The sequence below is a fragment of the Hordeum vulgare genome, chromosome 4H (genome assembly GCF_904849725.1).
Source record: "Hordeum vulgare subsp. vulgare chromosome 4H, MorexV3_pseudomolecules_assembly, whole genome shotgun sequence".
Lineage (NCBI taxonomy): Eukaryota > Viridiplantae > Streptophyta > Magnoliopsida > Poales > Poaceae > Hordeum > Hordeum vulgare.
This window is the reverse complement of record NC_058521.1, coordinates 526,685,289-526,697,293: the sequence shown is the minus strand read 5'-3', so window position 1 is coordinate 526,697,293 and position 12,005 is coordinate 526,685,289. Positions and strand designations below refer to the sequence as shown.

Sequence of the window (12,005 nt, the reverse complement as noted above, 5' to 3'; positions counted from 1 at the left end):
AACCTGAACACATATGAACTCGCTTTTTAAAAATGCATTTTACACGCATATTAAATGTCAAAAATTCCAAAACAAAATTTCACACATACATGTTCGCAAAATATGTGTACGGCACAAAGTTTTGTGAAAAAATGTCTTCTTGTTTTGTCTTTGCACGAAAGACAATTTCATTGCTTCTAAACAATGCTCCATGACACAATTTTTTATGTATTGCCCTCCAAGAGTGAAGATGGAAACTTGAATGGACAAGGTCCAAAACATGCATGTTTGATAGCAAAAGGTCACGTATATAACAAGCCAACCAAGGAAGAGACAGAAATTTACACCACATCGCTAGATTTATTGGAGATTGGTAGGCAGAACAGTTGTAACATATCTCCAGAGACTACTATGCTCATATGGCCTTCAATTGAAAAATTACAGAAACCAGATGAGCAGTAGAACATCTAAGAAAATAAAATAAGAATCACTAAAGGGAGAATGGAAACGAGCTTTCTCCAACAAATAATTGCCGTCCCATGACAAAATCTAGGAACCAAACAAAAAGATTACACTCTATGTACCCCCCCATGCAACCTCCTTTGGAAAAAACTAAAGGAGACCAACCAAGCCCCAACAAATTTGTGATGATGTGTCCTGCAAACGTACCATACATCACAAGCAACCATATGTGCATCATGAAATGGCTTTGGGTGCTCTAGATGGGGGCCTGCTTATCTCTGGTATTGAGGAGGAATTTGATTCTTCATATCTTTGAATCTCCTGCATGGAATTCACAAATGCTTACCCAAGCAATCATTCTTTGGAGGAAAGGCAGGTTTACACAAATAAGTAGTTAAATAAAGATGCAGCCATGTTCCGTTAGGAAGGTGTTTAAGAATACCAGTGCAAAACCAGTCAGTGATCATGGGTCAGTGTTTCTCAGTTCAAATAGCTATATTTTCAAGAACAGCTCAGCCTCTGATGTAAAGGAAAAAAAGGAGCGACAAGGCGAAAACATCAAATACTAGGAATTTGAATAACAAATACATTTTTAGACTAACATTATACATTTCAAGATACTGGTTTTGTCTACATAAATAGTGCTGCTTCAGGCGGGGGCTACAACACAAACATGTTATCTGAATATCGAATGTTCTGAGAATGAGACAGTTAATTTGCGCTTCTCAGAGACTAGGATAAGGACGTCTCATACCCAACAGAGAATGGAGGAGTTGAGAAAAATAAACCAAATGTTATAGCTATATCTCAGGAACAATAATGGAAGGTAGTCAAACATCAAGAAAACACAGTTCCTAGTTAGACAAGTACTTCACATATGTTGATTCTAGTTATAAAATCCTTGTGTAGACCAAAAGAACCTTCAAATATGTAACCAGATTATAGTTAGTCGATTAGATATAATAACACACTCCTCAGTTTGGAGAACAGGCGACGTTTTGAACATGTGTACAGTGTCCCCAGCATGCTTCCATATGAACATGTTACTAGCATATTGTTATGCTATGAAATATATTCGGATGAATTTAATGGTATCATTTTGACCTTGTCGATCTAAATAATGTTCATAGATCAGTTTCATTGCATACCCTCCAAGACACATATGAATGAAGGTCGTCGTAAGATTGTGAATGTAAGCAGAACAGTACCTGCGATAATACTACTCCCGGAGCAGATTTTTGAGATTGCAGTTGATTCTTCAAATGGTTTCGGTGCTGCTGTTGCATGCTCCCAAATTGCTGGAGACAAGATGAAAAATCGATTGCACTATAGTTTGGTGCATCTTGATTTCGGTTGCCATCTTCCGTCACTTGTAGAATCTGAGAATATGGATTTGCAGAAGATGTGCGCTTGAGATTTTCACTGAAAGGCACTGTCTTCAGTCGAGTCCTCAAGATCTTGAAGGCTGCACTTTGCTGCATACCATATATAATAAATTATAAACCATTTGAATAGTGATATTTTCCCATAGGTAAACGTTCAGAAGGGGCAACTAATGAAAAGGTCAACAGCCCTTGGTACTCATTCTAAAAGAAAACAAAAACCATATTCCAAACCACAATGGAACCTAACAGTACCAAGGCTCAAAGAGATGGAGACAAAATGCAGAACTAACAAAGGAACCATTAGAGCAACATTGTACATCATAAGCTAACGCCACTACTTTCAGGGTATTGACATTGTCATAAGATTTCGAAGGGATGGTGCAAAAGCAACACACCAATTTCGGCACAAAGAGTTGAAGAGCATCTCTGCAAGGAGTAGAAATCCTATTCTAGTGGAAAGGTGAAGGCCATAGTTCAGGATGGCAGCAGTTATCCTAGGATTTCCTAATTTGACTTTGATAAGAAAAGTTCTAGGATAAATTGTGCGAAGAGGTAGGATTACAATGGTATATATCTGGTATGAGCACCTTAGTTTAGCACATGTGTGTTCCCATTATGGAGAAATATAACCTTCAGGTGATAACGATAATAAGGTCCACTGCATGTTTATCTATAGCTTCTCTTTCTATACACATCTAAGTCTCCAAGTTCACAATTTGGAAACAGCATATTTTCTGAACTTAAAAAAAAATGTAGGGATCGCATTTGAACATACCTGAGGCAAGAGCATCAGGAGACCGTAAAGTGTTTTCAGTAGCCAGGTGTGTTTTCCAGGCTCAAGAAGCTGCATGTATTTTTCATAATACATCAGCGGAGTGGCATGCCACATAAAACGTAACCAGCATTAAAGACCGTAAAGTGTTTTCAGAAGACAAATGTGTTTTCCAGGCTCAAGAAGCTGCATGTATTTTTCATACTCCCTCCATAAAGAAATATAAGAGCGTTTAGATCACTACTTTAGTGATCTATAAACGTTCTTATATTTCTTTACGGAGGGAGTACAACTTTACTACAAAGTTGTACTAAAGCTGCGACAAGTAATATGGATCGGAGGGAGTAATACATTAGCGGAGTGGCATACCACATAAAATAGTAACCAGCATTAAAACAACAAAGCCTACATACCCCTAGAAGAGAGCAACAAACTTTGGGGAGAAATATGAACAGAAGACAAGGGCATACAGTAAGTTACAACGATGCATCTGGACCTATCATGTTGTGTTACAGAAGTAGATAAACAAAAGCTAGAAGTCACAAAGTAGGATGGTTAAATAACAAAACTGTCAAAAGAGGAGAACACAAAGACAAACAGAGACATCCAAATGCTGGAACGGAAATGGCGACTTCACCTGTAAACGCAGGTAAGCAAATACTGGAGTCTCTAATAGACGGATCAATTTATCCAACTGCACCAGAAACTTCACATTTATGTCTTCTTCTCCCAGAGACTGAATAACAGAGCTCGCATGATTGTATGCCTATACACATTTGGATGAGAACATCAAAGATCAGTAGAGTCCAAGTAAGCAACACAAATAGTAAATCCATCATTACCACCTGAGCAAGTAGGCACAAGCTGATTGTAGCCATTGGAGAGTGGCACCAAGAAGAGTATAAAGATAGAAATAAGTCCTTCCCCCAAGTATCCACCAATGACTTTTTAAGAAGAGACCGCAACCCCGCAAGTTCAGTAGATGTGAGCAAAATCAAATTCAATGCCTACAAAATATGTATAATTTGCTTACTTATACAGAAGTTGCATTACAACATTCAATTAGTTGAAAGATGTACCAATTGGACGTACCTGAACCATGGTGGAGGCAAAATCAAGGTCACCTTCAGTCTCAAGAATAGTAGAAAACTCTCGATAAACTTTTTCAGCACCCAAAAGAACACAAAGTCGACGAACTATCAAAGCACCACGCCTGTACAAAGTATGCAAATAAAACATTTATTAGACACATGTGATTAACGAAATGAAGTATCTACCCTAAACCACAACAATTCACAAAGGAAGTTCAGAATCAGCTCTAGAGTAGCAAAATGTACATACTTCTCCAGAAGAACATGATTGTTGTGGAAAGTGTGGATTAAGTAAGACATAAGATGTTGGAAGTGATGATACTCTTCAGCTATGCGTGCATGAACTTCCAACACTAAAAGGACAACCTGCACAAGTAAAAATGCTGTGACCAAACTGCCAAGATTGCTGCTGCAATAGCGCATTCTTGTTACTGAAGAAGCAAAAGACTAGTGGAAGCTCTATACAATGACTTGGCCCAAAACTTGCTCCAATCATAGTATATAGCTATATTTGCTTATGTCATTTCAAGGTAACAATGGGTAACTGGATCAAGACGGGAGAATATCATACGGAAACCAACATTTGGTGGAAACCGATGAAAAGTGCCGACCAGTAGTGTCACTATTCAGGGCTGAATTTGTCTTTTTCATAGCTCACATCTCGTAATGTGTTTCAACTTGAAATTTTGCGTGGCAATAAAACATTACCCTCTTCACATCTTTTTTTTTCAGATCTTTTCGGAACTTTAAAATATGGTTTCTATGAAGTTTTCATTGAATATTGGTTTCCGTATGATATTCTCCCGATCAAGACATCCAGTTTACGATCCATTGAGCAGAGGACATCTCCATAACAGACTTGCCAAAGGCAATCCCAACAAGGAGACTCTTATCACCAATGGCAGTGATAACTACAATAGTAATGGATGGCGATCCCAGTACAGTGACCATAGTGCAAGCATACAATCACAGTCCCATGTACAAATCCTTTGGAGAATAAAATGGCTGAGAGAGTGAGACGGGGACTACCAAGTCCAAGAATCATGTCTAAGGGATCAAAATGTGATTTTGTCCCCTGGTATAATATCAGTGAAGAAAAGCGTAGAACCACAATTTATCATTTAGCTCCACTTGAGAAACCAAATTAACCTGTACACTAAACATGGTTTCAAACTGTGCAATAATTGGTTTCCGAGATTTCACTACAGATCACCATACATAGAGCAAATTAATATCCAGTAGACACAATGTGACACAGTTATACCAAAATCTCAAGTTACAAGTGAACAGGTAGTGCAGTTTGGTAGGCTTTTTGAAACAGCTCACCGCATCTGAAGGATCGGAGAGTGCATTTAGAAGTGGTTCAAAAATTCCATCCAGGTACGCCGAGAACTGTTGCACGCAAATGCAAGACATCAATTATAAGATTATCAACACTTCTCTATAATAAAATTGAATTGCAGTCACGCTCATTTTAGACTCGGGTAGATCAAAGTAGCACTTCAACGGTTAGGGTTACACCCTCCATTCACAAATACAAGATGGACTACATACAGATTGAAATGAGTGAACAAACACACTAAATTGTGTGTACATACATCCGATTCACAAACAAGTTAGAACATCTTATATTTGTGAATGGAGGGAGTATTATGCAAGCATCAACGTATTGAGTATAGTGCCATGTAATCCAAAACATTTGCATAGTTTCCGAGTACCTCAGCACGACCTCGAACTAGCAAAGTGGAAAACCAGTGCAACGCCTCAATTCGAGTGGCTTCATGTTCACTATTCAACTCTCTGAAACAGAAAAAGGCCAGCCACACACATCACAAACCCAAAGCAAACAGACATCTCAAGTTACAAGTGATTTTGCACATTTATAAGAGTGTTGCAAAGAAACAAAATACGGTTATTGGACAGGGTAGTGCAAATCAGTTAACTGGAACAAGGATGAGTAATCAGAATTATGCTGTGAATAATGATTCGAGCTAACACAAGTATGTAACTGATGTGCTACTCTGAGATATTTAAACACTATTTAAAAAGGCCGTTCCTATTTCCCAAACAAAAGATGACCATAATTTGCATTTGCCAGTTTCCAGGAGCATGATTCTCACTCTAACGTACAGTTGGGCTTTTACTGTGATGTCCAAAGACACTGAGAGGTTGGACAGAATTTAGGTAATTAAATGGATTTATGCGGTTAATTAAACAAAGATGTTCATGGACCTTGACGTCACTCTGATTAGCATATGCATGACGACTTGTCTACAGTATCCATTTAATCGGCAGCCATGTCAGGATTTTTTACAACACTGAACAGCACAGTACCTACTAGGCCATACTATGTATGATACTATGTAACAACATTTAATACGTAACTAAACAGGTAAATTCAAAATTTCTATTCAATGGTTTTAATAGAGAACCTCTTTGCGATCACGAGAATTGCTCCAATGTCAAATCCCTCGGTTTGATCAGCTTTTATAGCTCGAAGCTCCTCATTAGTTTCACGTGCAACCTAGCAAACAAAGAAGTAATTAATAGGCACACAGTCTTGACACCAAGAATAATCTGAATATAAGCAGAAAAGGGGAGTACCACTCGAATTTTCTCCTCTTCGTCAGAGATGCATGGTAAGATAGCTCCCAAGATGTCTGCATAGTAAGGGACTAGTTGTTCCCCACCAAGCTTCACGAACTCGTTGATCTGCACTTCCAAACATACAGAATGTAACAGTGCTGCAATAAGATTCTAAAGATTAAATCCCTGATGACATGTGAGACAGGAATTACCCATGTGATAGATGTCAAACGAGTGAACTCATCAGGAGAGCCTGCCCTCCTAACAAGAATTTCAGCCATACGACCATAATCTACATTCTTCTCGTTTAAGGACGACCGATCAGCATTGGAAAAGTAAAAAATGAAAACTATACTTTGCTTGTTTACGTAAAGACGAAATCACAATATCACATAAAAAGAGTAATTATAAGGCAGGTCATCTATTGCATTTACACTGTTTACAGAGAGGTACAGAATATGGAATGCACAAGCAGTTTTACGAAGTATAGACTTACTGGTGAATTTTTTATTTCCTGCAGAAACTCTGAAAGTGCTGCATCTGCTTGCTGCCTTATCTCATGACTGGAATCACTCAGCATATTAAATAAACCTACAGGGGGGATCAAAGCACAAGGTTTGCTTAACTGCCAACACAAGTAATGTACTGAGGGAAAAGAGAGCCATTTACCATCAAGAAAATCAGGAAGGAAACCAAGCATGTCAATATCAGGCACACTGTCTAAAACTGTGATCCACCCCACCAAAAATTGTCGCACATAAGGATTCAGCACATTCATACGTTCTCTCAAGAGTGGTATAAATTCTTCTATGCTAAAATGTACAATTAAGATGTAGCAATCAGAAATGGGCATTAAGATTAAGATGAGCAAAATATCCAATACTGGAAAAAGAAAATGAAGATATACAGCATACCTGAACTGATCACTCTCAGTTACAATGTCCTGGTTAATAAACAAATAATTTAATCAGGGACAATTAAGAAAATAGGACACATGATATGGGGTGTATATAAACCAAGTCATACCTTGACAAGCCTGTCAAGAAGATGAGCTGCACTCTGCACATTTGCATCGGAGTCTGCAGACAGTTTGCATAAAGCATCAAAAATCTTGTTGAAGTAGATGATAAAATCCCCTCTTACAACCTACAGAAAAATATCACATTAGCATAAAGCATACATATCATTTACTTTACGTTAGTCCATGAAATGTTCACCTTTGCTATGTTATATAGCGCTTCACAAGCATAATAGCGCACTCTGCTATCTTGGTCCAGGAAAGAATTAAGCACGGGAGGTACAATTAGCTGGAAGGACACACCAATGAAGCTCATTATGCAAGCAAATTGATACCAAAAGAATAATAGCACAGCCCAAAAGTATAGAGCTGAAACATGATCGATCACAGTCCTAGCATAGCTGGATTAGCAAGAAGCTTAAACACTATGCTTTACACTCCAGGTTAAACCATGGAATTATCTCCACTACATATAAAAGTGCGAGTTTAGTGAATCCAGGCAATCTCCGCAGTCCACAGGCCTACATCTACCCCCTCCGTTCCTAAATATAAGTCTTCTTAGATATTCCACTATGGACTACATACGAAGCAAAATGAGTGAATCTACACTCTAAAGTATGTCTATATACATCCATATGTAGTCCATAGTAAAATCTCTAAAAAGACTTATATTTAGGAAAGGAGGGAGTAACATCTAAGATCGCTCTAATGATGTATGATGTGCTCAACATGTTTAGAGAAGATGCCCCGTAATTACTGGCACGTAGTTATTGCTTCTGCAAATCGCTTGCTGCTCCTCCGCACGCAAAAACCTGCCTGCTCACCAAACCGCTCCTAATGCCCACGATAGAATTTTGTTTTGGGTAGATAATATGCTGCTTAGCTGATGCATAGACACAAAATATTGGGTAGATTTTTTTTTAATCTGTTGTACAGGTCTCCACATCTGGACATACTTAGGCTGCTTTTTGACAGGAATATCATTTAGTCACACAGACTTGCAGGCTATCATAACTTAATATTATTAAGAAGAGTAGCATTGGCAAGGATAACTACAGGAATATCTTTTAGGCACATAGACTATTCCCGGATAGGTTACAAATAATTGATTTGATAAATATGTATCATTTGATCTTCCGTGGTATTATGAATTTATCAAATGTTGTATGACTGAGATGTCCAGTTTATCTCCATGAAGCAATAGATCCTTTGTTGTGAATGTTTTCTTGGCTTCTCTGGCTCAATGTATATTTGACTTCTTGTTCGGCCACTTGAACCGATGTATGCTTCTATTCTTGTATTTACTTCTTGTTTGGCCACTTGAACTAATGTATGTGTGATGTTTTCCTGCCAACTTTAAGAACAATATTCTTTGCAGGCATTTTCAAGTCTGGAGAATGTGTTTTCAGTTTTAGTTTCTAAACGTTCATTTACTTTGCAATGTTGCAGGAAACTATAATTTGATCAACTAATATTACGCGAGACATGCATTGCACATGCATAATAATTGTTGATAAATTTAGATGCTGGCTTTGATAATTATGTATATGAGTAAATGTGACTTATGAAAGCATATGATTTATTGTTTCTAACTTGATTTGTGCACTATTTGTTATCTTTAATGGGTATGTTGCAACAACTCACATGCATGGAGTTTTACTATCAGTGAGACATGCTTTATGTATTCAAGTTTTGAATTCTAATAAAATGTGTGTTGCACGTGCACGCTTACACAATACTAGCGTAGCTGGATTAGCAAGAAGCTTAAACACACTATATGCTTCACACTTCAAGTTAAACCATTGAATTGTCAAATGCATATGCTGAAGTTTGGTAGGTTTACCACCAAGATAAAAACTACCAATATTGTCCCAGTAATTTTACCGATGAATACTATGTATTACAGCACACATAAGATTATAGGAATATATCTGGTATATAAAACTGAGACATCAAGACAGAGAAAGATGTATTAAATGTTAACTATTGCCTATCTTGTTACTTAGAGAACTCATATACTTATATTAGATTAAGTTTCGATCAAATTGGTATGTTAAATATGGCATATGTCTGGTATGCATGCTCAGATCTCGTGCCCGCAGCTGAAACATGAACCCCAGCTGCCCTGCTTTCCAGAACCATAGTATAACATGATAGATGCAGTAAGATCGGTACATAATTCAAAAGACAAGAACACTGTTTTCTGTAGAGAAAATTTCATGGTGCTTAAAGGGATACTAGCAAAGTTACTTAGGAGCTGTACTGTCATGCAATATCACAGGACAGCAACCATATTATGCAAACTAATTCCAAGCTTCACCTTTGAGCTTGTGGACAATTGACAAACATCACAATGCTACCCCATCCCCGACGATGCACACACAGAGCAACAGTAGCGTATTTATCAAGCAGACCAGGCACCAGCACGAACAGAAGGGAGGGGTGGGGTGGGGGTGGCGCAAGTAACAGAATAGAGTTTATGCTGTATACGGCATTGATGGAATGCATAAATTAATAACTAATAAGACAATTTTGTCACGGATCGGCCAGTGGCATGTGACAATTTTGTTACCGTATCCCATCTTTCCTCCAAATCCAACCTATCAACTCCAGGAGACTGCACTAATGTGCCTCCATAAGATTCTCGCATGCTGTGGCTCGCAATATGAACAAAAGAAAGATATAACTAATATATCCAGTACGTCAAATGCTATTACCCCCACAAAAGAATACTAGAGGGAAAAGGGGCAGACCCTCCCAGCAACCATGGTGAATCCACACGCTGAACGATTTTATGACATTAGCACTAATAAGAACTTCATAAAATCCCATCCAGCCAGTCCTAAGTGGCTGGGCCCCAAAAGCTTTCCATATTCTTCTGAGAACACACAACATCTTTCCATATTTCTTATTACTATAAATGGCTGGGCCCCAACACTTGAACTATGATATTAGCATGCAAACGAAAAGAAATAGCCAATGAAAACTACACGAGTCAAAAACCATCATTGCATCTAGTATTTTTACTAAAATTAACGATTAATCACATGAATGCAGCTGCGACTGTGAAGCCAGGTATTGTCTTCAATGACCATTACCGAACCTCAATAAGCCAACTGGCTACTGCAGTACTACCAATAGCAATCCAGTCCCACAATTGCTCTCGCGGTTTATATGACATTTCATAAAATCAAGGCAGAGAAGTCTCAAGACACAGAGGTACAGAATAATTCTACACAAAATTAATTGGATCAAACTAGATGGAATTTCAATAAATATATTTGGTCACAAGGTCAATTGCCAAACCTCAAGGTGCTGAGCAGCCTCACTGGTGAGCCCTACAGTAACTGCCGCGAGACCAATCAATCCGCCCTGCTAACAACAAAACACCATAGAAGTTAATAAATCTGATCGCCCAGCAGCAGCAGCAGAAACAAGAGTCATAGCAAATCCTAGCAAACCTTCCGGTGGTTCGCCTGCGGGGAGTATGTGAAATCGTTGGTGAGCAGACCGATCACAGCCGCAATCTTGTCGTGCTCCCCCGCTGTGGACAGCTGCTTCACGATCCCCTCAATCTACACCACCAACACACCACGGCCACAACAAAAAAAATCAGCCACAAATCCCGGGCGATTGCTCGAACGAGGCCCCGCCCCGTCTCCCAAAGCAATCGAAATCCCTCACCTCGAGCGCAGCGTTCTTCCGCTTCTCGTAGAGCTTGTCGGCGAGGTTGCGCAGCACGGCGCCCGGGATGATGGAGAGCGCGTCGGCGGCCATCGCGGGAGAAACCCTGGCAGCAGATCCCCTCCGCTAGAGCGTCTCGATCGCCGGCGATCGCCGCATCGGCCCGCGGCGCCTCGCAGCCACACAGGCCCCGACGACCGCGGCGTAACCCTAACCCCGGGGAGGCGGAGGGGCGCGGGGACGCGGAGGCCTAGTAGAGCCCTAAAGCCCAGCCCGAGCTCCCGAGCTCGCGCGCGGCAGCAGAAACGCGAGCCTGGGAATGGATTTGGGGGCGGAGACGGTGGTGGTGTGATCTGTGGAGGGGGAGGGGATCGGGGCGCTCTTCTTCTCCTTCCCTTCCCAGGGGTAACGTTTACCGTTGTGGCGGCCATTAACGGCGCCTGTTTCCCGTGGGTGCGGGTCCAGCGTGGAGGCGACCCTGCCAGGTGGGGACGGGTGTCGGGGCGGTGCAGGGGGCTCGGTCCAGGGCGCACGCGAGGCCGTGGACTGGCTGTCTTCGTGCGGCAACTGGATTGCGTGCTGGCGGCTGGGTGGCCTCGGTCCAGGAACGCCGTGTGAGGTGGCGGGTGACGGGGCAGGGAGATGGCGCGGGTGGACTGGGTGTATGTGTGGCGAGGGAGGGCCCCCGGTCGTGTCAGCCTTTCTCTTTCCACGGAAAAGGCATGTTATCGTCCGTCTTTCTGGCCAATAACAGGTCCGTTCGTGATAGCGGTCAGTTTGTGGGGAGATCATGCGGCGTGTGAATTGATTTCTTTCCCGGTTATGAACATCTTCAGTTGCCCGAGGAGATCGCGGCTGGAAAAAAACGTAATCCTTCCGGTTAATAAAGAGGTAGTGCAGCTTTTTAGCCATCAAATCATGCCATTTTGTAACGTTTATCTCTTGCTTTTTGTTTTCACATGCGTTATCTTGCAAATCAGCTTTTAGTTCTCACATGTGTCATCTTATAAATCGACATATTTGTGTCA

At 40.5% G+C, this 12,005-nt stretch overlaps 1 protein-coding gene across 3 annotated transcripts; it reads right to left on the bottom strand.

Annotated features, from left to right (window-relative positions):
- Positions 1–319: 319 nt before the first annotated feature.
- Positions 320–11,373, bottom strand: LOC123449273 (protein VAC14 homolog). 3 transcript variants are annotated; one of them, XM_045126423.1, is made up of 20 exons: positions 10,978–11,369; positions 10,755–10,868; positions 10,600–10,668; positions 7,493–7,582; positions 7,302–7,421; positions 7,190–7,218; positions 6,945–7,087; positions 6,772–6,866; positions 6,488–6,574; positions 6,294–6,401; positions 6,122–6,213; positions 5,408–5,489; positions 5,016–5,081; positions 3,940–4,055; positions 3,691–3,811; positions 3,444–3,605; positions 3,236–3,364; positions 2,602–2,670; positions 1,650–1,916; positions 320–762 (listed from the first exon to the last, which is right to left on the bottom strand). In XM_045126423.1, the coding sequence occupies exons 1-20, from the start codon at positions 11,068–11,070 to the stop codon at positions 676–678; spliced, it is 2,139 nt and encodes a 712-aa protein (XP_044982358.1). In that variant the 5' UTR covers positions 11,071–11,369; the 3' UTR covers positions 320–675. The 3 variants fall into 3 exon arrangements, with proteins under 3 accessions (XP_044982358.1, XP_044982359.1, XP_044982360.1); XM_045126424.1 differs by having other exon boundaries at positions 10,600–10,665; positions 10,978–11,368; XM_045126425.1 differs by lacking the exons at positions 320–762; positions 1,650–1,916; positions 2,602–2,670 and adding an exon at positions 2,716–2,784 and having other exon boundaries at positions 10,978–11,373.
- Positions 11,374–12,005: the final 632 nt, after the last annotated feature.